Source organism: Megascapheus bottae, chromosome 3 (assembly GCF_031878675.1).
Source record: "Megascapheus bottae isolate mThoBot1 chromosome 3, mThoBot2.hap1, whole genome shotgun sequence".
In the NCBI taxonomy this organism is placed as follows: Eukaryota; Metazoa; Chordata; class Mammalia; order Rodentia; family Geomyidae; genus Megascapheus; species Megascapheus bottae.
The window spans coordinates 85363135-85388523 of NC_143511.1; the positions used below are offsets into that span (position 1 = coordinate 85363135).

Consider the following 25389-nt stretch of genomic DNA (forward strand, 5'->3'; position numbering starts at 1 on the left):
GCCAAGTATCTGCTTGTCCTCCTTGACCTGGTGGTGTCCACAGCTCTGGCTGTCTTGGGCCTTTCAGCGCCAAGGGTAGAAATTCCTTCCATCCTAAATTTCTGCTACATGGCCCTCTCCATGGATCTGACTCCAGACCCACAGGATTCAAATCCCCAGCCAGCTGAGAATGGAGGGCAAATGCATCCCACTATTTTTTTTTCTTTTTTTGCCAGATCTGGACCTGAACTCTGGGCCTGGCCACTGCCTTTGAACTTTCTCAAGGTTAGCACTCTGCCACTTGAGCCTTAGCACCAGTTCCAGCTTTTCTGTATATGTGATACCAAGGAATCGAACCCAGGGTTACGTGCATGCTAAGCAAGCACTCTACCATTAGGCCATACTCCTAGCCCTCCATCCCACTTCTGAACCCCACTCTCATCCTCAGTCAAGGCAACATCACTGCCTGCCTTTTAGGATTAATTTGAGATGTTCTGAGGTGAAGTACAAAAGCACTCCAGGGAAAGGGCTAAGAGGCAAAAGACTTTTTGTTTTGTTTTGGTGGGTCATGTGGCTTGAACTGGGCTTGGGCTCTGTCCCTGAGCTCTTCAGCTCAAGGTTACCACGCTACTCCCAGGTCTGGGTGCTGTCCCTGAGCTCTTTAGCTCAAGGCTATAGGCTACCCTTGAGCCAAGCCCCACTTCCTGTTTTGTAGGTTAATTGGAGATAAAAGTCTCAGGTTCTTTTGTGCCAGAGCTGGCTTGGAACCTTGATCCTTAAATCTCAGCCCCCTGAGTAGCTAGGATTATAGGCATGAGCCACTGTACCAGCAAGACTTTATATATATATGTTTTAAGGAGGATTGTGTAAGTGTAGTTCTGATTTTTTGATGTCTGCCTACATAACTCAAGATGGCCTTGAACCTGAAATCTTGCCTCTACCTCATGGGTGCTGGAGTTATAGATATGTACTATCATGCCCAGCTGTGGCTGCGTTCAGCTAAAGTTCATTTTTGAATGGCAAACAAACCATTCTGTCAGAAGCCTATCAGAAGGAATGAACAGGCAGGGTGAAAAGTCATTAAAAGTGTGGTGGCTTGGGCCAGGGGCATGGCTAGTGGTAGAGTGCTTGTCTAGCATGCACAAGAACCCAGATTCAATTCCTGGGTACTGCATACATAGAAAAGCAAGAAGTGGTGCTATGGCTCAAGTGGTAGAATACTAGCCTACTAGCCTTGAGCAAAGTGTCCAAGGACAGTGCTCAAGACCTGAGTTCAAGCCCCAGGACTGGCCAGGAAAAAAAAAAAAAGAAAGGCTCACATCTGTAATCCTAGCTACTCAGGAGGCTGAGATCTGAGGATTGCAGTTCAAAGCCAGCCCAGGCTCCAATTAACCACCAGAAAACTGGAAGTGGCGCAGTGGCTTAAGGGATAGGATTGTAGCCTTGAGCTGAAGAGCTCAGGGACAGCTCCCAGGGCTTTACTTCCAAACTGGCTACATAAATAAATAAATAGAATTAGCCAGGCACGGTGGTGGCTCACAGCTGTAATTCTGTCTCAGTGTCAACAATGGCCAGAGCCTATGTACAAATGCTTTATATGCCAGTCATGCTAAGAAATGGAGTCCCCACACATGGCACCTCAACATGGGGGCATACTTTTACTAGTGAGGGTGTGGCATGAGAGAGAATCTGCCTGCTGCTTCCAGTCCTTGGCTTCTCCACACGAAGAAGCTGTCCTGATTCACTGAAGTCCTGCCGGAAGAGATGGGGTCCCTTGTGCCTCAGCCATCATGGCAGCTATTTCCATGGCTTCCCTACCATACACTGCAGTCCAGTGAATTAGGTTTGGAAATGTGGGAGGTGATCACACTACTAGATGGTTCTTTTCTTCCATGTGGATTCCTTACCCCTCTAGTCCCTAACTATAGGGGTGGTATTTGTGTTGTGACTTTTATTAGCATCTGTTAATTATGTAAGGGATATTTCACTGTGGTATTTCCATGCATGCATACAGGATGTCTGATCTAACCTTTTCCTTCCCTTTCCTTTACCTTTTTTCCAATGGGATAAATTCTTTGTGTGTGTTGGGGGGGGGGGCAGGGACTTGAACTCAGAGCCTGGACACTGTCCTTTACCTTTTTTGCTCAAGGCTTTTGCTCTACCACTTGAGCTACAATTCCACTTCCAGCTTTTTGCTGGTTAATTTGGAGATAAGAGGCTGTGATTTATCTGCCCAGACTGGCTTTGAATGTGATCTTCAGATCTCAACCCCCAGAGTAGCTAGGATTATAGACATGAGCTACCAGTATCAGGGTTTTTGTTTTGTTTTTTAAAGGCTACTGCCCTATCCCTTGAGCCACAACCCCACTTCCCATTTTCTAGTGGTTAATTGGAGATGAGTCTCATGGTCTTTAGTGCCTCGACTGGCTTTGAAATGCAATCCTCAAATCTCAGCCTCCTGAGTAGCTAGGATTATAGGTGTGAGCCACCAAGCCCGGCCAGGGTTCTTTCTTTACTTTGTCAGTACTGGAGTTTGAACTCAGATTTTCTTGCTGAGTTGGCTGGTGATCTACCACTCAAGCAATGCTTAATTTTTTGAGCTCTTGGTATATTCTGTATAATTAGTTTCTTTTCCCTCTTAATAATTTCTTCCATTCCATTGGTTGTCTCCGTTCTGGTGGTGGATTGGTTTGGTTTTGTCTTTCTGATGCAGTCCCATTTGTCCAACCTTGCTTTTATTTTTCTGGGCAGTTGGAGTGCCATTTAGAAAGTAAACATTCATTCTCCTGCAGTGGTTTCAGTTTCAGATGTTATGCTTAGATCTTTGATTCACTCAGAGTTAATCATACAAGGTAACAGGTGTCGGTCTTGTTTCAGTCTCCTGCATGTAAACAGCCAGTTTTCCCAGACCATTTGTTGAAGAGGCTGTCACTTTTCTCCCGTCTATGTAAAAAACAAGATGTCACTGGGCATGGTGGCTCATGCCTATAATCCTAGCTACTCGGGAGACTGAGATCTGAGGATCGAGGTTCAAAGCCAGCTCTGGCACAAAAGGACCTGAGGCTCTTATCTCCAATTCACCTCTAGAAAAACAGGAAGTGGGGCTTGGCTCAAGGGTAGGGGACAGTAACCTTGAGCTGAAGAGCTAAGGGACAATGCCCAGGCCAAGTTCAAACCCCATGACCCACCAAAATAATAATAATAATAATAATAATAATAATAATAATAATAATACATAAATAAAAGAAAGAAAGAAATTGAGAACTTGGCACTGGTGGTGGCTCATACATGTCTATAATCCTAGCTACTCAGGGAGGCTGAGATCTGAGGTTATAGGTTCCAAGCTAGCTCCGGCAGAAAAGTCCATTAGACTCTTATCTCCAAATAACCACCAAAAAGCCAAAAATGGAGCTGTGGCTCAAGTGATAGAGCACTAGCCTTGAGTGAAAAAAGCTTGGGGACAGTGCTTGGATCCTAAGTTCAAGCCCCAGAACCAGCACAAGAAAAATAAAAACAAAAACCCACATAACAAGGCAATCTAGGGTTTTTAAACCCATGCCTCAAGTTCTTTCCCAAGCGGAAGAACTGTTAAAACTCGACTCTGGTGGGACTCGAACCCACAACCTTTGAATGCCCACTCCCGGCTGAACTAGAAGTCCAATGCGCTATCCATTGCGCCACAGAGCCGGCTGCCCAGGGCTGTTCCAAGTTCACCTTTGCTTGATAAGGCTCAGCATTCCCAGGGTGTGGCACTAGCCTTCTGTTACATTCTGCTCGGGTCTGAACTTGAGTCCGGATTCTCCGTGTTCTCCCAAAACGGTGATGAAGAGGACTGCTTGCTCTCTCGCACCTCCGGATCCTAGTGAATGCGGGGAGATTCCGCCAGGTCACAGCCACTCTGACCCGCGCGGGTGTGCGTGGCGCAGACCACAACTCCCAGCATGCAGCGCGGCACCGAGAGGACTACAGCTCCCAGCGTGCTGAGCAGCGGCACCGCCAGTGGCGCGCAGAGCCGGCTGGGCCGGGCGGCGACGGGCGCGCCGGGGTTGGGTTGCGCCGCGCTGGGAGGCGGACGAGCTCGCCAACTACTGGGACGACGCGAGGGGCGGTGCTGCGGGCCGGCACACCCCGTTCGGGTGAGGGAGGCCGGCGGGGGAGGAGCGCGGCGGGTGCAGAGCCGGCGGGGCGCTGCGGAGTCTCTGCTGTGCGCGCGCCCAGGGGCGGCCGATGCCCCTCGCACTCGCCGCTCCGCCGCCACAGCTGAGCCGCATCTGGACCGGGCGCCGTGCGTCGGAGCCGACACCCGGTAAGCAAAGGCAGGGCCAGTGGATCCCGGGCTGGGGGAAACGCGACGGGCCCTGTAGGGAGAGGCGGCAGTGCACGCCTGGTGGGTGAGGGCGCGCCCTGCCCGGGTCTCCCGGCCCGGCGCTCAGCTACCCGGGCTGTCTAGAGGCAGGGCTGGTCTGCAGTGCCTGGCGTGGGGCTCAGGGGGACTGGGCACCCCTTCTCTCCGCACCTCGTCACCCAGCCTTCCTAGGTGAGTGTCTGCCCTAGTCTTTGGCAGATTCTGGGAGACCAGAGGTCTGAGAACCTTGGGGTGGTGTTGGGGGCCTTGCTTTGACGTCCCCGCTACCCTGGGCATTTACTTTTCTTCGGGAGGAGATCTCTCAGGGCTCCTCCCTGTGGTCCAGGCCGTGTTCCTATCCTACCTTGTAGGCTCTCTGGCTACTTCGTAGCCTTGACCTTCGCCTTCTCCCCAAGAGTAGGAAAGCCTCAGGTCCCATCACCTGCCCCTTTGGACAGGTTTTCGAAGAGACAGGAATAAAACCTAAGCCCCAATCTCATCCCGGCACTTGGGCACAGCCTTACCCCTCCCCCTAAGCTCCAGTCTCCGGAAGATTCATGAGTAGCTTGGAGTGTGTAGTAGGGTTAGAGGCTTCACGACCTTGCTCCATTCAGGAGGTGGAGGTCCATTCAGAGGGTAAATTCCATATCCATACAAGCCTGGGATAGATAGTGAAACCACTGCCAAAACAACAAAGCCACAAAAAAAAAAAAAAATCCCTCATTTTCTTCCCTTCCCCTCCTGTCATTGTCACCTCTCAGGCACTTACCTCTCTTTTGCTGGGTTGCCCTCTATCGTCCAGTAGAGGCACAACTCTACTTGAGCTGTTGGGCATGGACTGAGCAGATATCCCTTCCCAGAGCTGGCACTTTGGTTGTTGTTGCTTGGCCTGGTCATCCTGGGAACCTTCCTGGGTGTCTGAGTGAGGAGTTAAGCCAGAAACACTTAAGTTAGTACTCATTTTCAAGCCATCGTGGTTGGGTACCTTGGATAGAAGGGAGTGGACTACCTTGCTTAGACTAGAAAGGTTCTAAGAATAAATCTTATTAACCTATCACATAATTGGGACTCTGAGGCCTAAAGTGAGTGACTTCCCCAAGGTCATCTGGAGAGGAGTAGCCAGAAATAAACCTAGAGTTTAAACCTGTCTCCCACGGTTCACTACTAAAAGCTTTTACTTACGTCTTCACTTAAGCCCCTTCCAGCTGGCCACGAGACCCATGCTCAGAGATTCTTGTTCTCAGCTACCCCCGGACTGGAGTGGGGGAAATGGGCTCTCAGGGACATGTTTGAATCCTCTGTCTGTCTTCTGTCCACAGGCCACAATGCTGCTTGGAGCATCTCTGGTGGGGGCGCTGCTGTTCTCCAAACTGGTGCTGAAACTGCCATGGACCCAGGTGGGGTTCTCTCTGCTGCTCCTCTACCTTGGGTCTGGCGGTTGGCGCTTCATCCGAATCTTCATCAAGACCATCAGGCGCGATGTCTTGTGAGTCCTGCTCCAGCCATAACTGGGTTCCTGACTCCCAGAACATCCTCAGAATAAATCCCATTTTCCCTAGCAGCACAGGCCCACTGTACTTGAAAGAGCAGATTCTATTTCATATCTTTTTCTGGTCAGTAGTACCTAGCATTGCCATCTACAAGATTCAGGTCTTTCCCTTAACCTGAGACTCCTTAGGGACTAGTGTCACATATCAAACTCCAAGTGTCGAGGAGACTTCCACCAGGTGTCCTGAAGATAGTCATTTACCACAAGTTAAAGAAGAGCCCAGGGGAAGGGACCTGTCTTCAGGTTGACACCAGATACATTGGGTTCTACAACAAGCTCCATTGTTAAATGTTTGAGAAAACCTGTTCCCAGAGCTTCTACACCAGGTGCCAGACTGTCTCTGAAGCCCAGAGAGGAACAAGGCAGATCCAGTTTGTTAAATTCATACTAGCTGGGAGATAAGAAGGCGACAAGGTAATTCTCTAAATTGACAGTGCAGCGTGGGCAGAGGCCCTAGCAATCTTGCTTCCTCCAGTGTCCAGCACAGTGAGCCACACCCACTGGTGGCTCAGCATTTGTCAATCAGGGATGATTACAAAAAGAGCTATGCTATATAGGAAGTGGCCCCACATGAAGGAAGGGTAGTATATGGAGAGATGCCCTCAGGCCAGGGTTCTAAGAAGTCTGGAGGGAAGGAGCTGGATGTGAGAAGTACTTTGGACAGAAGAAGGGAGTAGTACAGTCAGAAGTTACAGCATTGGTTGAGGCCTAGAGGCTGGAGGGCTTACTGAGTTCAAAGGGCTAGAAGGTGCCAGGGGTGGGGCCAGAAAGGGGAGTTCCCAGGTGGTTCTACAAGCTACAACATTGGAGCCCGGTAGGCATCTGGCAGAGCAGTGGCTTAGATGGGAGTAGGAATTGAACTGTGGAGCTAGAGAGGCCAGAGACTCAAATCTCATTCTACTTGTGAAGCCCTGGACCAGCTATGGCACCATGACATCCTTCAGTCTTCCTCCATCAGGGGAGAGAAATCACATGATTTCTTAGTGTCACCGGGAGACCTTGGTGAGAAGGTGAAGGTGGTGGTGCCCAGCGTCCAGGAGCAGCATAGGCGTGTCATAAGAGCTGGTTCCTGAGCCAGTGTGCCCACCCTACCAGCCCTAGTGGCCCCAGCTCCCTGCTTCTTCCCATACAGTGGCGGCCTGGTGCTCTTAAAGGTGAAGGCAAAGGTCCGACGATACCTACGGGAGCGAAGGACTGTACCCATGATGTTTTCCTCGATGGTACGGCGCCACCCAGACAAGACGGCCCTGATCTTCGAGGGTACAGATACTCACTGGACCTTCCGCCAGCTAGATGATTATTCTAGTAGTGTAGCCAACTTCCTACAGGCCCGTGGCCTGGCCTCGGGTGATGTGGCTGCTCTCTTCATGGAGAATCGCAATGAGTTTGTGGGCCTGTGGCTGGGCATGGCCAAGCTGGGTGTGGAAGCAGCCCTCATCAATACCAACCTCCGGCGCGATGCTCTGCGCCACTGTCTTGACACCTCCAAGGCAAAGGTCCTTATCTTTGGCAGCGAGATGGCCCCAGGTGAGTCCCAGATGGTGGGGGATAGGCCCTTCTATCCCTGACCTGGAGTCAGAGATTCTGGGTGCTGTCCCAAAAGCAGGAGATCCTCTGAGCCTGTTTTCCCATCTGTAGCACTGCTGATATGGAGAAGGTGTTTACAAGGTGGTGGAGCTGCTGGCCCTCTGAAGTGATGACGGCCATCCCCATGACTAGCTAGGCCTCACTCACCTCCTCTCTGCGAGGAGAACCAGCATATTCACCCATGGTCCTTGCAGAGCTTGTGTTTGATTTGTTGCTGCACTGGGCACTGAAAGTGCTGTGTGTGCTGCTTTACAAGAGTGGCTCTGATCTTCACAAAGACCAGAGGGAGAGATTGTTACCTTGAGTTTATGGATGATGAGGTGAGTTCAAAGGGGTGTGAGGAGCTCACCCAGGGTCAGACAGTTGTAAATGACAGGACCAGAATTTGGTACTGGGCTTCACCACAGTGTTCCTGTTATTTCTCACACATGAGGGTGCAGCGGAGGGATGAGAGGGAGTTGGATGAATCAAGATGAGAGGCTAGGGGTGTGGCTCAGTTATAGAGCACTTGCATAACATATTTGAGGCCCTGGGTTCAAGATAAAAAACCAGAGGAATTGGGGCCAATGGGTGAGGACTACCTAGTGCCCAGGGTGGATGAGTAAATATGTGTATGGTCTCAGGGCAGCCTGAGAGAAAGGGGGGTTCTGACTCCCACCCCTGTCTTCTAACTAGTACTCCTCTGAGTAGTGTAGTACAGTGAGTCAGTGTTCAGACTTGAGTGAGAGATAAAGCCTTCCTTCTCATCCTCAGCACCTCAGTTTCCTCATCTATAGAATGGGCTGTGAGAGCAGGAAAGTGCTTGTAAGGAGCCCACTCGGAGGCTGTGCCTCTTGTAGCTGTTAAGCTGCTTCATCTCTCTCTGCCCTGCATCTGCCCATCTCTCCTGTAAACATAGTCATCCTGTCATGAACAAAGGTCTTGGGAACACAGAGCTTCCTGTCTCTCCTACAGCCGTCTGCGAGATCCATGACAGTCTGGACTCCTCACTAAGCCTCCTCTGCTCCGGCCCCTGGGATCCCAGTGCAGTGCCTGCCAGTACAGAGCACCTGGACCCTCTGCTGGAGAATGCTCCCAAGCATCTGCCACGTCTCCCTGACAAGGGCTTCACAGGTGGGCCCTCATTCCCCACCGCTCTTCCAAGATGGGTGTAGATCAAGCCCCATCCTCAGAAAACGTGACCTGTGCCTTAAATAAGTCACATGTTCCTTTTTCCAGGTGGAAAATTGAGAAAGAAACTCGGGGGTACTAGAGGGACTGGTGAGGTGAAATGACCTGATGTGCCTAAAATTGCCAGGGACCAACTGCGCATACAAAATCCAATTCTCGGGGCTGGGAGTTTGGCCTAGTGGTAGAGTGCTTGCCTAGCATGCACAAAGACCCGGGTTCGATTCCTCGGTACCATGTATATAGAAAAAAGCTGGAAGTGGTGTTGAGGCTCAAGTGGTAGATCTCTAGCCTTGAGAAAGTCCAAGGACAGTGCTCAGGCCCTGAACTCAAGCCTAGGAATGGCAAAAAAAAAAAAAAAAATCCAGTTCTCCGAGTGGTAGAGCAGCCTTGCTCAGGCCCAATAAGCAGGGCCACATGTGCCCTAGGGATCTTGATTGAATCTCATCCTGATTGAGGTGGTTCAGTGAGTGTCCAGTGCAGGATCTTCTGGGTCCTCAGCCATAGTCTACCTGAGCTGCCTTCCAAACCTCCTCCAGGCAGCCTTCCCTCCCGCTCACCTTTTTCCTCCTGTACTCCAGCCTGTCCAGTCCTTCTGCTCTTTGGCTCCTCTCAGTCCTTCCTTGTGAAGCCATCAGTGGGCTCCATTGCCGAGTGGCTCAGTTCTTGGGCTGTTGAGTCACATCTGAGCCCTTTTCCTGGCTCTGCTACTTTCCAGTATGACCGCAGATATCCACCCAGCCCTGTGAGTCTTGGATCCCATGACCATAAAGTTTGGGGGTAGCAACTGATTCTGCTTTACGAGTTGACTTTGAAAGCACTGGGTGCTGGTGGCTCACGCCTGTAAGCCTAACTATTCAGAAGGCTGAGATCTGAGGACTAAGGATCAAAGCCAGCTCAGTCTCTGTGAGACTTTTGTTTTGTTTTGTTTGCCAGTCCTGAGGCTTGAACTTGGGCTTGAGCTTTCTCAAGGCTAGCATTCTACTACTTGAGTGACAGTCAGTACCACTTCTGTCTTTTTCTGTGTATATGGTACCAAAAACTTGAACCCAGGGTTTTGTTCATGCTAGCTAGGCAAGCACTCTATTGCTAGGCCACACTTGTAGGCCGTCTGTGAGACTTAGTACTTCCTCCTCCTCCTCCTTCTCCTCCTATTCTTTTTTTGCTAGTCCTGGCTTCAGTTCAGGGCCTGAGCACTGTCCTTGGGCTTTTTAAGGCTAGTGCTCTACCACTGGAGTCATAGCACTACTTCTGGCTTTTTCTACGCATGTGGTACCCAGAAATCGAACCCTGGTCTTTGTGCATGCTACATAAGCATTCTTCCACTAGACCAAATTCCTGGCCCAGTACTCTTCTAAATATCAGAAAACCAGAGATGGAATTGTGACTGAAAGTGGTAGAGCTCTACCCTTGAGCAAAAGAGCTCAGGGACAGTGTCTACGCCCTGAATTCAAGCCCCATAACTGACCCCCCCCCCGCACCCCAGAAAAGGAGGGAGGGAGGAAAAAATACACATGGCAAAGTCCTGACACTGGGGCACAGCAGGCCTAGCTGTCAGGGTTCAGTTGTCATCATCGCTGTCTTGTCCCCTGAGAACTTTATATAAGCTGCTTGAGGGCAAGGCCTGTGGCTGGCTCACGCTGATGTTCTATAAATCCCTAGGCTGGTACATTTCAGGCACAGAATGCGAGGTGGCTGTTATAAATGGGAATCATTCCATGGAGTCCTGACACCTGGGAACCCTTGGCCTGGTAGGGCTGCTGGAAGCCTAGCAATGCTACCTTTTCTCCCATAGGCCATGGAAGAAGTGGCACTGCTAGACTTTAGCATTTCCTATGCTTTCACACGTGGTGCTCTGTGTCAGAAGGACCTGTGCCCAAATGTCACTGTCCAACTCAACAGAGACCTTGAAGAGGGCCATCTCTGTGTGCCTCTCAGCCACAGCTCCCTACTGGGTCTGGCACAGGCTGAGGCCCAGGAAACATGTGTGGAAGGTGTTAGAGCAGAGTACAGTCGGACACCATCAGAGTAGGCTTCCTGGAAGAGGCAGTCTCACGTTGCCTGGCTCTCACCTGTGTCCTTTCACAGTTACCTCTGTGTCTGTTTTCCTTAGATACACTCTTCTACATCTACACGTCAGGCACCACAGGGTTACCCAAAGCCGCCATCGTTGTGCACAGCAGGTGAGGGCAGGTGCCCAGGGGGGAGAGGGAGCTTCCTGCTGCGTTCCAGGGGGCCCGCTGAGCTCTTTGTCCTGTGTCCTCAGGTATTACCGGATGGCTGCCTTGGTGTACTATGGATTCCGCATGCGGCCTGATGATGTTGTCTATGACTGCCTCCCCCTCTACCACTCAGCAGGTGACTCTGGGTCTACTCACCAGCTCCCAGAACCCCCAGTTCCTTAGGACCCCACCCTTTTGGTCTGAAGAAATATGGCCATTGACTCCATCTTGTTTTCCATTGCAAATGATCACCTCTTATCCCAAACACCCTGGACTGGCGCACACTTGGTTCCCACTGGTGTGCGGGGCATTACTGCTTGCTTGTAGGGACTTGAGGAAGAGCCTAAGTGAGGACAGTTCTTGTCCTCAGAGTGCTTCAGGGAAGTGTGTGGAGGGCAAGGTAGACAACAGGAATCTTGATGCTGAGGAGAGATGGTGTGGTGAGTGTGGGGGAGGGGCCGCATGAATATGGTACACTGGAAGAGCCATGGACATGAGCCCGGAAGACATCCCAGAGGAGGTAGGTGTGAGGGGCCAAAGTCATGCAGGTAGCTTAGTCCTGCAGGCAGAATTTCAGCTTCATGGGCTTAGGGCTAGCTCCAGAGTCCCTCCTAGGGACTAAGATGTGTGCTTGATGCACTGGGGGGGGGGCAGGATGAATGTCTGAATAGTGGGGGAGGTATGATTGGTCTCTGTAGGCTGAACAGGACAGGAGGAAGAAGCAGACCTAGGTAAAGGGGGCTTTGGGGATTAGGTCTCCTTGACCTTCAGACTTTCTGCCTTCAGGAAACATCGTGGGAGTTGGCCAGTGCCTGATCCATGGCATGACGGTTGTGATCCGGAAGAAGTTCTCGGCCTCCAGGTTCTGGGACGACTGTATCAAGTACAACTGCACAGTGAGTGAGGGGAAGGGCACGCACACCTCCCCTACCGCCAGTCAACAGCATCTGTCATATAGCCGAGGTGGTTCCCAAGGTTTCCCTAGGGGATATTCCCACTTTTCATATGAAGACCTTGAGGCCAAGAGACAGAAGGGAAGGCACAGCCAGTCCTTGTGGAGGGAAAGGCTGGAGGGATGGGGAGGCAGGGTTGTGTGGCACCCTAGGAGCCTGGACCCACATTATGCCCACCTCAGATTGTACAGTACATCGGCGAGCTGTGCCGCTACCTCCTGAACCAGCCAACCCGGGAGGCAGAAACCCAGCACCGGGTACGCATGGCACTGGGCAATGGCCTCCGGCAGTCTATCTGGACAGACTTCTCCAGCCGCTTCCACATTCCCCAGGTGGCCGAGTTCTATGGGGCCACCGAGTGCAACTGCAGCCTGGGCAACTTTGATAGCCAGGTACAGTCCAGATTGGAGGTGGCTTGGCTGTTATGGGGATGGGTTGCAGAGGCTCTGGGTATCAGAGGTAGGGGCACCACCGACCTTCTAGTATTGAAAGTGTGGGTATCAGTCTCTCTTCAATCCCATTACTCTGTCTGGGACCCATGGAGCCCAACCTAAGTATTGGCTTTCCAGGTGGGGGCCTGTGGCTTCAACAGCCGCATCCTGTCCTTTGTGTATCCCATACGGCTTGTACGTGTCAATGAGGACACCATGGAGCTGATCCGGGGCCCTGATGGCGTCTGCATTCCCTGCCAGCCAGGTCTGCTCTGGGTGGGGATTGGAGGTCGGAGAGGGAGGTATTGGCCTGAGTGGGAGGTCAACCAGGGTGAACACATGAGGACCCTGTTTTTTGGTTTTTGGTTTTGGTTTTGGGATTTTTTATTTTTGAGGGGGGGGGGTCAAGGAGCTTGAACGCTGGTCTGGGCCCAGCTGAACCTGTTTTGTTTTTGTTTTTTGTTTTTGATGCTAGTTCTGAGCCTCTAGTGCCTGAATCTTTCATCTGCAGGCAGGAGTGGGGTCACCCTTGTTGGATTTACTTGAGGTTTGTGTGGTAGAGAACATGAAGTTTAGCCAGACACTGGTGGCTCATGCCTATAATCCTGGCTACCCAGGAGGATGAGATGTGAGGATCATGGTTCAAAGCCAGCCCGGGCACGAAAGTCATGAGACTCTTATCTCTAATTACCACCAGAAAACCAGATATGACACTGTGACTCAAAATGGTAGAGTAGTAGCATTGAGCAAAAGAGCTTAGGGATAGCACCCAGTCCCTAAATTCAAGCCCCATGACCGACAAAAACACATGAAGCTTTTGGAGTAGAGCCGGGACCCCATGATGCTGACTCATTTGTCTAGTGGAGCTATATGTTTGCTACTTATTCACCTTCATAGCAGTTCAGTAGGTACATGTCACTGAAGGCCAACCTGCCGAGATGAGCATCCTGCCCTCAGAGAACTCTTGGGTTCCTTCCTTCCTCCTTTTCGCTCCCTTTCTGTCCTCTCTCCTTCCCTCTTGTCCTTTTTTTTTTGGGGGGGGGGGTCATGGGCTTAAACTCTGGTCCTGGGTGCTGTCCATGAGCTCTTTTGCTCAAAGTTAATGCTCTACCACTTTGAGCCACTGGTGCCCAGCTCTTTCTTTCTTGCTTGTGTTGGAGGTTGAACTCAGGGCCTAATGCATGCTAAGCATATGCTCGGTACTAAGCTAATCTCTAACCCCCAGAAATGGGTGTTTTCTGTGGTGGACAGTATAAATCAAGTCAGATGAGCATGTTGGGTATATCAGTAGTGAGGACAGGTGGCAGAGCCGCACAGGGCAAATCTGACTGTGCCTTTCCTGCCCCCAGGTCAGCCAGGCCAGCTGGTAGGCCGCATTATTCAGCAAGACCCATTGCGCCGCTTTGATGGCTACCTCAACCAGGGTGCCAACAACAAGAAGATCGCTAAGGATGTCTTCAAGAAGGGGGACCAAGCCTACCTCACTGGTGGGTCCCCAACCCTTGGCTACCTCTTTCCGGAATATGCTGGGAAGGATAAAGGGACCTTCTGCTGCCCTCAGGGAACACTTGCCCAGGACTCCCTGGTATATGATCATGGGCCAAGAGCCTAGCTGGCCCAGGTTCTGTCTCACCCACCCCTTCCTAGGTGATGTGCTGGTGATGGACGAGCTGGGCTACTTGTACTTCCGAGACCGCACGGGGGACACATTTCGATGGAAAGGCGAGAACGTATCCACCACCGAGGTGGAGGGTACACTCAGCCGCCTGCTAGACATGGCTGATGTGGCGGTGTATGGTGTTGAGGTCCCAGGTATGTGTGCAAAGGGGGAGATATATGTGGAAAGGCACTGCCCTCTGCTCACCCTCTGCCCTCTTCCTCCAGGAACTGAGGGCCGGGCAGGAATGGCTGCTGTGGCCAGTTCTACAGGCAGCTGTGACCTACAGCAGTTTGCACAGGCCTTGGGGAAGGAGCTACCCCTGTATGCCCGCCCCATCTTCCTCCGCTTCCTGCCGGAACTGCACAAAACAGGTGTGCCCTTCCCCTGCTCCTGCTCTCGGGTTCTGGGCTGGATTTTTCCTGTGCCTGCAAGCAGACTGGGTGGCTCTTATGTGCTGTTTGTGCTTAACCTTGCTGGGTAATTGAAAAACTGCCTTCGGAGGGGACAGGCCATCATCACGAGTGAAGCGATTGCTTGAGTGCCTGGCACTGCATGAGGCCTTGGAGACATACAGCTGATCTGACCTTTGCCTTTGAGGTTTTAGAACCAGAGGGAGGTAGCTTTAGGGCAACGAATTCCAAAGCTTTGGAATGACCACATATCAGACTAGAGAAAAATGAATGAAAAGCTAAATAACAGTAGTTCATCCCTGTTAACCCTAGTGATTCATAGGGATGAGATTCAAAGACTGTGGTTTGGAGCCGGCACAGGCAGAAATGTACTTGAGACATTTAACCACCAAAAAGCCAGAAGTGGAGCTCAAATGGTAAAACAACACCAGCCACGAGCAAAGAGCCAGATCTCAAGCCCCGGTACCAGCACAAATGAAAAAAGAATGAATGAAGGAGCCAGGTACTGGTGGTTCAAGTCCATAATCCCAGCTACTGAAGAGGTTGAGTATATGATTAGAAGCCAGCCCAGGCAGAAAAGTGCATGAGAATCTCATCTCCAATTAATCTCCAAAAAGCCAGAGGTACAGCTGTGGCTCAAATAATAGAGCACTAACCTTGAGAGAAAAAAAAAAAAGCTCAGCGGGCTGGGAGTTTGGCCTAGTGGTAGAGCGCTTGCCTAGCATGCACGAAGATCCGGGTTTGGTTCCTTGGTCGCACATACACAGAAAAAGCCAGAAGGGCTGCTGTGATTCAAGTATAGAGCTCTAGCCTTGAGAAAAACCCAAAGACAGTGCGCAGGCCCTGAGTTCAAGCCACAGAACTGGCCAAAAAAAAAAAAAAGCTCAAGAGAGCACCTAGTCCCTGAGTTCAAGCTGCACACACTGCACATACACTCATGCACGAAGTGAATAAGAGGGTAGCATTTGGGATGAAGTCTTCCTGAGGAAGCTTCAGCTGAGACCTGAATGAATGAGGAGGATTCTTCTCAGGGTGGCAGATAGTCCAAGTTAGCAAATATGAAATCCCTGAGGAAGAAGGAATTCCAGCTTTAAAGGGATAAAGGAGGCCCCCAGAGGTAGAATGCTTACCTAGTATGCACAAGGCCCCTTAGTTTGAACCAGCACCATAGTCAACACAGAGAGAGTAGGGTACAAAGAGTACCTATGGTCCTAGAAATCAGGAGACTAAGGACCTGGATTCCAAGCTAGCCTGAGCAGGAAAGGAAGTCCATGAAACTTTTTTTTTTTTTTTTTGTGGGTAATGGTGCTTGAACTTGGCCTGGGCACTGTTCCTGAGCCCTTCAGTTCAAGGCTACCTCCCTACTCTTGAGCCAAACCTCACTTCCCATTTTCTAGAGGTTAATTGGAGATAAGATTCTCAGGTTCTTTTGTGCCCGGGCTGGCTTTGAATCTTGATCCTCAGATCTCAGCCTCCTGAGTAGCTAGGATTACTGGCCTGGCCAAGTCCATGAAACGCTAATCTCTAATTAGCTACTTGAAAACTGGAAGTGGCACTGTGGCTTAAAGAATAGGGTAGTAGCCTTGAGCTGAAGAGCTCAGGGACAGCATCTAGGCACAGAGTTCAAGTCCCATGACCAACCAAAAAAAAAAAAAAAAGGAAAGAAAAGAAGACACACCTATAATCCAAGCCACTTAGGAGACTGAGATCTGAAGATCAAGATTTAAAGCTAGCCTGAGCAGAAAAGTCTGAGATTTTTTTTTGGGGGGGGGGCAGTCCTAGGGCTTGAACTCTTAGACACTTTTTATTCAAGGCTAGTGCTCTGCCACTTGAGCCACGGTGCTACTTCTGGCTTTTTCTGTGTATGTAATACCGAGGAATCAAACGCAGGTCTTCATGCATTCTAAGCTACCCACCCAGCACTTGTGACATTTTTACCTCCAATTAACTACCTCAAAACTGGAAGTAGAACTTCGGCTCAAAGTGATAATGCACTAGCCCTGAGCAAAAAAATTCAGAGACCCAAGCCCTACGTTCTAGCCCATCCTTGACATAAAAATAAAAAAACCCTCAAAGCTGGAGGCTTTAGGAGCAGCAGCAAGCAGTGGCATAATACAGAGGCCTGAAGTCCAGAACTGTGTGTGCTTGAGTGGGTGTTGGAACTCTCCTATGGGTGGTTGGGAGCTTCTGAAGTGTTTGAGGGGCCAGGAGTTTGACCTAGGGGTTGAGTGCTTGCCTAGCATGCACGAAGATCCAAGTTCAATTCCTCAGCACCACATACATAGACAAAGCAAGAAGTCTTGTGTGGTAGAGCCCTAGCCTCTTGAAAGCCCAAGGACAGTGCTCAGGCCCTGAGTTCAAGCCTTAGGACTGCCCTCCCCCCCCAAAAAAAGAAGTGTTTGAGCAGGGTAGTAAGCAGCCTGGCCTGGATCCTACAGAAATCTTCCAATTGCTAGGTGAAGAGTGTACAAGGACTACATGTGGCACAGGGTGTCGGGGTAGATGAGGGAACGGTTGCTGTAGCTGTCCAGGTGAGTGATGAGCGGAGGCCCATGTCCACACAGCAGGGCGCTGCCATCCTTCCCTTGGTTCAGCAATGGTTGTTCAGAGTTCCTGGGGAGGCAAGAGGTGCAAAGACTTATTCCCAGATCTCCATCTTCTCCATGCCCCTTCCTGACTCTTAATGTTACTCCTCTCTTAACCACTTGTGCATGACCCCCCCCCACCATGTGTCATTTCTGCCTCGATGGCAGGCTTTCTCCTGGTAGGTAATGAGCACCTGCACTTCATAGGGCCTGTGAAGCTGTGGGAGGACCAGGGTTCAGCACAGCCAGGCAGGGGCAGCAGGGTCAGGCCCATGACTGAGATTTCAGGCTCCCTGAGGATTGGAACACATGACTCCTGTCCAGGAGAAGCAGGAGGCTCATGCCTTGATTTCAGGAACCTTTTTGCAATATACATGGCCATGGCCCAGTGGGCTTCAGATACTTTGTTTCACACAGTTCTGTGGCTCAGCAATTTTAGGGCTAACTTCAGCTCAGAGAGCTGCCAGCACTTAGTGACTTGCCAGGTCACTATTTGTCTGGTCCTTTCTGCAGCCCTGTAAAATAAAACTTACTGTGAGAATGGACATGGTCAGGCTGTCAGCTATCCAGTTTGGTAGCTGTGAGCCCTTTTTGATATCCAGCACTTAAGATGTGGCTAGTGTGACTTTTTTGTTGTTAGTCATGAGGCGTGAACTCTGGGCCTGGGTGCTGTCCCTGAGCTCTTGAGCTCAAGGATAGTCCTCTACCACTTGAGCCATGTACCACTTCTGGTTTTCTGGTGGTTAAGTGGAGATAAGAATCTCACAGACGGGGCCGGGAGTTTGGCCTAGTGGTTAAAGTGCTTGCCTAGCATGCATGAAGACCCGGGTTCGATTCCTCGGTACCACATACATAGAAAAAAAAAAGCCGGAAGTGGTGCTGAGGCTCAAGTGGTAAAGCTCTAGCCTTGAGAAAGTCCAAGGACAGTGCTCAGGCCCTGAGCTCAAACCCAGGACTGGCAAAAAAAAAAAAAAAAAAAAGAATCTCACAGACTTTAGTACCTGGACCTGGGTTGGCTTTGAACTGCAATCCTCAGATCTCAGCCTCTTGAGTAGCTAGGATTACAGGCATGACCCACAAGCCCATAAGTCCCCAGTTCAGTGAGACTCTTCTCTCCATTTAACCACCAGAAAAATCGTCAGTAGGAAAAACTGTAAGTGGTGCTGTGGCTCAAAGTGATAGAGCTCTAGTCTTGAGCTGAAGAGCTACTTAGGGACAGTGCCCAGGCCCAGAGTTTAAGCTCCTTGATGGACAAAAAGGAAGGAAGGGAGGGAGGGAGGGAGGGAGGGAGGGAAGAAAATGGTTGTCTACTCCTGTGGTTTCTTCCCAAAGCTAGATGGTCTCAGGTATCCCGCAAAGCAGTGTTGAAAGCAGCAAGGCCCCTTGAAGCCAAGATTATTCAGAACTCCTGTAACATTGCTTCTGCCACATTCTGTTCATCAAAACTCATCAGAGGCCTATACAGATTTGGGAGGCTCCTCCTGGGAAAACCAGTAAAGCACAGAGCACAGGCAAAGGGATACAGGGAGGGATGTAGAACAGGGAAAATTGTGTTCAAATCCCTGCTGGCGCCTCATGCCCATAATCCTAACTACTCATGAGGCTGAGATCTGAGGATCCTGGTTCAAAGCCAACTGGGGCATGAGACCCTTATTGCCAGTTAACCAAGGAACCGCAAGTGGCACTGTGGCTCAAAGTGGTAGAGTACTAGCTTTGAGCTAGAGAGCTCAGGGACAGCGCCCAGACCCAGAGTTCAAGCCCCACAATCTAAATAAATAAATAAATAAAGCCAGGCTCCGTGGCTCATGTCTTTTAATCCTAGCTACTCAGGAGGATGAGATCTCAGGATCGCAGTTAAAACCAGCCACTAAAGACCTGAGACTCTTATTTCCAGTTAATCACTAGAAACCTGAAAATGGCAGTGTGGCTCCAGGGGTAGGATGGTAGCCTTGAGCTAAAGAGCTCAGGGAAAATGCAGAGGCCTAGAGTTCAAACACCACTACCAATCCCCCCCCCAAAAAAAATTGCCTGGCACTAGTTAGCTCATGCCTGTAGTCCTAACTACTCAGGAGGCTGAGATCTGAAGATCACAGTTCAGAGCCAGCCTGGGCACTAAAATCCATGCAATTTTTATCTCCAATTAACCACCAGAAAACGGAAAGTGATACTGCGGGTAGAATACTAGCCTTGAGCTGAAGAGCTCAGGGGCAGGGCCCAGGCACGGAGTTCAAGCCCTACAAAAAAAAATTTCTCCCTTTAACTTTCACTAACTGGTAGCATACCTACTTTCACACCAGTATTGTCTCTGGTGAGGCTGATACCAGTCATTGATTAGAATATGCATAGCTTACTTTATAATGAAGTAGCTCATGGGGCCGGGAGTTTGGCCTAGTGGTAGAGTGCTTGCCTAGCATACACAACGACCGGGGTTCGATTCCTCAGTACCACATATACATAGAAAAAGCCAGAAATGGTGCTGTGGCTCAAGTGGTAGAGCTCTAGCCTTGAGAAAGCCCAAGGACAGTGCTTGAGCCCTGAGTTCAAGGTCCAGGACTAGCCAAAAAAAAAAAAAAAAAAAAGCGACTCATCACCTAGGCTATGGTGGTTGATGCTTGTGATCCTAGCTACTCAGGAGTCTGAGGATGGAAGTTCGAAGCTAGCCAGGGAAGGAAAGGCCATGAGACTCTATCTCCAATTAATTGCTAAAAAAAATTGGAAATAGCACTATGGCTCAAAGTAGTAGAGTGCTAGCTTTGAGTAAAAAGAACTCTGGGATAGCTCCTGGGCCCTGAGTTCAAGCCCACCACCACCACCAATAACAACAACAGAAATAGTGACTAATTGGAACTGTTTCAGAGATTGATGTTAGCACACATTAGTTGTACAAAGAAGGCTTCATTGTAACATTTCTGCACATGCATACAATGTGTCCTAATCAAACTCACCCTCTCTTGTCACATTCCCTCACCCTCCCCTCTTAAACCAATTTCAACATATTTCATTTTTCTATTTTCCCTTTTGTGCCAGTTGAGGGCTTAAACTACGTGCCTGGGTGCTATTCTTTAGCTTTTTTGCTCAATGTTAGCACTCTAATGCTTGAGCCATAGCTCCACTTCAAGCTTTTTAATTGACGATAAGAGTCTCACAGACTTTCCTTCTTGTGCTGGCATCAAGCTACAATCCTCAGATCTTAGCCTTCTGAGTAGGTAGGATTATAGGTGTAAGCAAGTGGTTCCTGGCTTGATTTTGTTATATCTAACATGCTTATAATGTGTATATAATATGTATACATCTATGTGTATGTATGTCTTTTAGGTTTAGCTTCCACAAATGAATGGAAATGCCCAATAATTGGCTCTTTGAAATTGGTTTACCTTGTTCTCCAATTCCATCCACTTTTTTTTTTGGGGGGGGGGGTCAAGAGGCTTGAATTTGGTCTGGGCTCTGTCCCTGAGCTCTTCAGCTCAAGGCTAGTGCTCTACTCCTTGAGCCACAGCTCCACTTCTGGTTTTCTGATGGTTAATTGGAGATAAGAGTGTCATGGACTTTAGCACCTGGGCTAGCTTTGAAACACAGTCCTTAGTTCTCAGCCTCCTGAGTAGCTAGGATTACAGGTGTAAGCCACTGGCACCTGGCTTCTTTTATCCTTTCTGATACCAAGGCTTGAACTCAAGCCAAGTGATTGGGCTTACTTGTTTACAGCTACCAATTGAGCCTTGCCTCCAACACAAGTTGTTTGCTGTCTTGGGGTATGTTTTTCTGACTGGGATGAGATGGAGCCTTCTTGTGGCTTTGATTTGCATTCCTTTATGGACAAGAATGTATCTATTAGCCATCTGTTCTTTCAAGAATTGTTCAGTTTAATTGCCCATTTATTAACTGGCTTACTTGGGCACTATCCTTGGGCTTTTTGTGTGTGTGTGTCAGTGGTGGGTCTTGAACTCAAGGCCTGAGCACTGTCCTTGTGCTTTCCTCAAGTCTAGTACTCTACCACTTGAGCCACAGCACCACTTCTGGCTTTTCTATGTATGTGTACCAAGGAATCAAACCTGGGTCTTCATGCATGCTAGGCAAGCACTCAACCACTAGGCCAAACTGCTGGCCCCACTGGTTTACTTGTTCTTTTTACTTGCTGCTTAATTTTACCTCTCTGCTCTCTATGTCTCTTTCTGTCTGTCTCTCTCCATATATATATTGGGGGGTTGTGTGTGTGTGTGTGTGTGTGCACGCACGTGCACATGTGTGTACATATGTGCATGTGTGTGTGTGTGTGTGTGCCAGTGTGCCAGTCCTAGGACTTCAACTCAGGTCCTCAGCCCTGCCCCTAAGCTTTGCTGAGGCTAACACACTACCATTTGAGCCATAGCTCTACTTGCGGCTTTTTGATAATTTATTGGAGAGGTTTCATGGGCTTGCTGGGCCAGCTTTGATCCATGAACTTCAGATGTCAGCCTCTCGTAAGCAGCCAGGAATATGGGCATGAGCCACGAGCGCCCTGCCTCTTTGTATATTTTATATATTAATCCTTTATCTGTTGGATAACTGGTGGAGATTTTCTTCCATTCCATCATTCTGTGCATTGTCTTTTGGTCTGGTCATTGTTTCTTTTTTATACAGAAACCTTTTGATTTCTTTGATCCCATTTGTCAATTCTCATCCTTATTTTCTGTACAGTTGAAGTTCTAGTCACAAAATACTTACCTATGTCTATATTTTCCATTGTTTTTCCCACAGGAGATTTAAACTTTTGTTCTTAGCTTTCTTTGATTCATTTGGATGAGACTTTAGTACAGGGTAAGAGCTGAGGATCATGTTTCAGTTTTCCCACAAGATTGAGCACTTACCTCAAGAAATTGAGAAATATCTGTATGCTATAGATATTCAAATAAATGAACCAACCATAGGCTAGGATTGTGTGGTTGAGTGCTTGCCTAGCATATATGAAGCTCTGAGTTTGATTGCTCAGTACCACCTAAACAGAAAAAGCCAGAAGTTGTGCTGTGCTCAAGTGGTATAACTCAAGCCTGTCACTCATTCCGTGGATGATGCTGGGCATTTAGCTTCCCTTCTCCCCAACTCAGTTTCCCTATCTATAAATTTGAGGGGCTGGTTAACACACCTACCCCCATGTCTGCCTCCTGTCCCTTCTTGCCTGGAGGTGCCCTGAGAATCAGTTTATAATGTGGAAGTACCAGACTCCCTCCTCCCACTTTTCCCTTTCTTCTTCTTCTCCTTCTTCTTTTTTTTTTTTGGTGGTGGTGGTGGTGGTGGTGGTGGTGGTGGTGGTGGTGGTGGTGGTGGTGGTCGTGGTCGTGGTCGTCATAGGACTTGGACTCTGAGCCTGGGAGTTATCCCTGAGCACTTCAGCTCAAGGCTGCTGCCCTACCCCTTGAGCCTCAATGCCACTTCCAGTTTTCTAGTGGTTAATTGGAGTCTCAAGGTCTTCAGTGCCCAGGCTGGCTTTGAACTGCTATCCTCAGATCTCAACCTCCTGAGTAGGTAGGATTACAGGCATGAGCCACTGCGCCTGGCTCCCCACTTTTCCCTTCTGTCCAGCCCTCCTAACTGTCCTTGCTTAATGCCCAGCCTGCCCTTTCTGAGTCTTCTCCGTGCCTCTTCCCCCCAGGCACCTACAAGTTACAGAAGACAGAGCTGCGGAAGGAGGGCTTTGACCCGGCAGTAGTGAAAGGTGCCCTGTTCTACCTGGACGCCCGGAAGGGCTGCTACGTCCCTCTGGACCAAGAGGCTTATGCCCGCATCCAGGCCGGTGAGCAGAAGCTGTGATCTGACCCCATGTCCCTCCGCGGCCCAGCAGAGGCTGGGTCTAGAGCTGCAGCTTCGACTGGAGAGGGGTTATGGATGATGCCAGACCAAAGCACGCTGGGCCTGCACCTCCATCCCAAGGTGCTGACCACCTCCTTCCAAAACTGCCAAGTGACTCACTGCCACCTCCCCACCCTGCTGGAGGCTTTCTGTGAAAGCCTCTTCTTGTCCATGTTCAGTCTCCTGGGTCAGGCGGAGCCTTGAGGCCCCAGGCTGAGACTGACAAGCACCTTTAAGATGTCTTCGGTTAGGCAGGGCAGGGAGCAATGGGGTCACCAAGCTCCCTCAAAAGAGCAGGGGGCTTATAAATAGGACCAAGGCAGAAGCCCCCAAACTCAGGAAGACAACAGAGGGCAAGGATGGTAGTGGCCATCTCTCAGTTGGCCAGAGGATCCTGGCTCCAGAGCTTCTCAAGAGGCATTCAACCCTGCTTGCATCTCCAAGACTAGAAGAGGAGGACGACCCAGCATGGCTGCCCATGTCTCATCTTCCGCAGAAAGTCAAGACAGTGCCCCTTGTCTCTGCACACTCCTGCATATTTGTCTCCCTGGGGTCTGCCTGGCTGTCCCTAAAGTGGGACATTTCTATCTGTCACCTCCATCCTAGTCTTGGCCTGGCTATGAAAGGAGCAAGCTTGGGGGGTGGGCTCAGGGGCCAATAAACTCTGCCTCCACTCCTCTTAGTCTGTGTGCCTGCTGCCTGAGCCTACTAGAAGAACCTCAATCCACCCTCATCCTGCTCAGGCCCTGCCTCCTGCCTTTCTGGCCTATTGGCTCACTCACTTGGACCTGGGATAAGGCAGGGGTGGTGCTCCCTTTCCTGTTCCACACACACTGCTAGCCTGGATGGAGAGGTTTCCCACTGACTCCTGACTACCAGGATTTCCCACCAAGTGGCTAAAGTCAAAACCAGCTGTCACTCAGAAGCCTGTGGCTTTGGGCAAGTGACCAGTTAAGAGGACTCAGAAAGGCCAGGCTTTGTAGCTCATGCCTAAGATTCTAGCTGCTCTGAAGGTCCTAAGGTGGTAAGATCTCAGTCCAGGGCCAGTCCTAGGCAAGAATACAGATCCTCCTTGAAAAGTAAAAAGGTAGGGTTGAACAAAGGGTGTTGAGAGGTAGACAAGGTCATGTAACTAGAGTAGGCACCAAGCAAGCACAAGGCCCAGAATTCCAACTCCAGTAACACCAAAAGGGAGGATTTGGGAGCTACAGGAATTATGAAATTCTTTGAGGGAAAGCCCTCGCCCCAGGCAAACAGCCATGTCTCCAAGTTCCTGATCTGCTCCCCATCTGTAGGGCGTTTTCCCTGTTGTTTAGGGGCAGGGCAGATCTGCTGGGGTGGGTGCCTAGAGGGCCAGAATGAGGCTGCCTAACCAGCCTGGGCAGCTCTGGCGCAGCTGCAGTTGGCAGCACGGTGGGGAGCCAGCTGTCTCCTAGGCTGGATGGCTGGAGCTGGGATCAGTGCAGTGGAAAGAGGTCCCCACCCAGACCCCAGCAGTCAGCAGCACATTCCTTGAAAGTGGACTATTGGAAAAAAAACAACCAGAATGTAGAGATTTTTAGTCACTTGACCAGGGTCACACAAGTAGTAGGGACTGGAATGCAGGCTGAGCCCCATGCCCTTCCCACTCTACCAGTGTCACATGGTACAGAAAGCAGGGAGCCAGGAGCTGCCATTCCACACATACCCGAGAGCCTGGTCACACCCTGAGCCAGCAACTGACAGTTCAAACAGTTGGTGGCCAGGCAGAAATCTGAGATGGCTTCTGGTGGAGGGGCCTCTTGGGCAAGTGGGCACCAGAGCTAGAGTGAGGGCCCTAGAGACTTGGAGGGGAATGGGAGTGAAGCATGGCTGCTATGCTAGGTGTGGCCAGCAGAGGGTGCGAGTTGCTCAGAAAATCCACCTCCGCCCTCCTTTAAGGGAGCAGGAAGGGCTTGGTTATCTCCCACCTAAGCATGCACCACAGACTCAGAACCTGCGACCTTCAGGCAGCCTTCAAGGACTTGAGGCGTGCTTGCAGAGAAGCTGTGTCTGTCTGTGTTGGTGTGTGTGTTGCTCCCTCACCTTTATGTCTTTTTTTTTTTCCAGTCACTCGAGCCACAGCTCCACTTCTGGCTTTTTCTGAGTATGTGGTACAGAGGAATCAAACCTAGGGCTTCATGCATGCTAGGCGAACACTCTACCAGTAGGCTATGCTCCCCCCCCCTCCCCAAGCTTTATGTCTTTAACCTAAGTAGTGTTTTCCCTACACTGGGAAGGGGCACCTACGGGTTAGTTGGTCCCATGCCGAGGCTCTGCAGTGAGATCCCAATTCTACTAAGGCTAACCCTCTGTTTCCTTTCCTGAAAAAGGAGCTCAAGTAATCACCACCATGAGATACAATGTGCGTGCAAATCTGTTCACATGGGGTCTGGTTCTGATATCTCAAAACACAGTAGTTTTGATGTATTTATTCATTTATTTTATGTGTATGCTTATGTGCATACACATGTCCAGGGGCTTGAACTGAGACTACCACTAAGCCACATTCCCAGCCTGGAAGCTTTTTTTCATTGGTTCACTAAGCCACATCTGCACCTGGCTTTAGAAATTTGTTTGTGCTTGTACTGGGGCTTGAACTCAGGGCTGGACGCTGTCCCGAGCTCAGTCTCCTGGATAGCTAGGATTAGGCATGAGCC

The 25389-nt window shown here is 50.1% G+C and overlaps 1 protein-coding gene and 1 non-coding gene across 2 annotated transcripts; one reads left to right on the forward strand and one right to left on the reverse strand.

The window, feature by feature from the left end:
* Nucleotides 1-3575: 3575 nt before the first annotated feature.
* Trnar-ucu (transfer RNA arginine (anticodon UCU)) lies at nucleotides 3576-3666 on the reverse strand. The gene is given in 2 exon segments: nucleotides 3576-3611; nucleotides 3630-3666. It is a non-coding gene; the product is annotated as a tRNA-Arg (tRNA).
* Nucleotides 3667-4005: 339 nt separating this feature from the next.
* Nucleotides 4006-23393, forward strand: Slc27a4 (solute carrier family 27 member 4). The gene is made up of 13 exons (XM_090330755.1): nucleotides 4006-4285; nucleotides 5644-5810; nucleotides 7006-7400; nucleotides 8415-8573; nucleotides 10741-10810; nucleotides 10894-10985; nucleotides 11636-11745; nucleotides 11985-12194; nucleotides 12372-12498; nucleotides 13583-13720; nucleotides 13881-14045; nucleotides 14118-14264; nucleotides 22515-23393. Exons 2-13 carry the CDS (start codon nucleotides 5650-5652, stop codon nucleotides 22670-22672), a joined length of 1932 nt encoding a protein of 643 aa, XP_090186881.1. The 5' UTR covers nucleotides 4006-4285; nucleotides 5644-5649; the 3' UTR covers nucleotides 22673-23393.
* Nucleotides 23394-25389: the final 1996 nt, after the last annotated feature.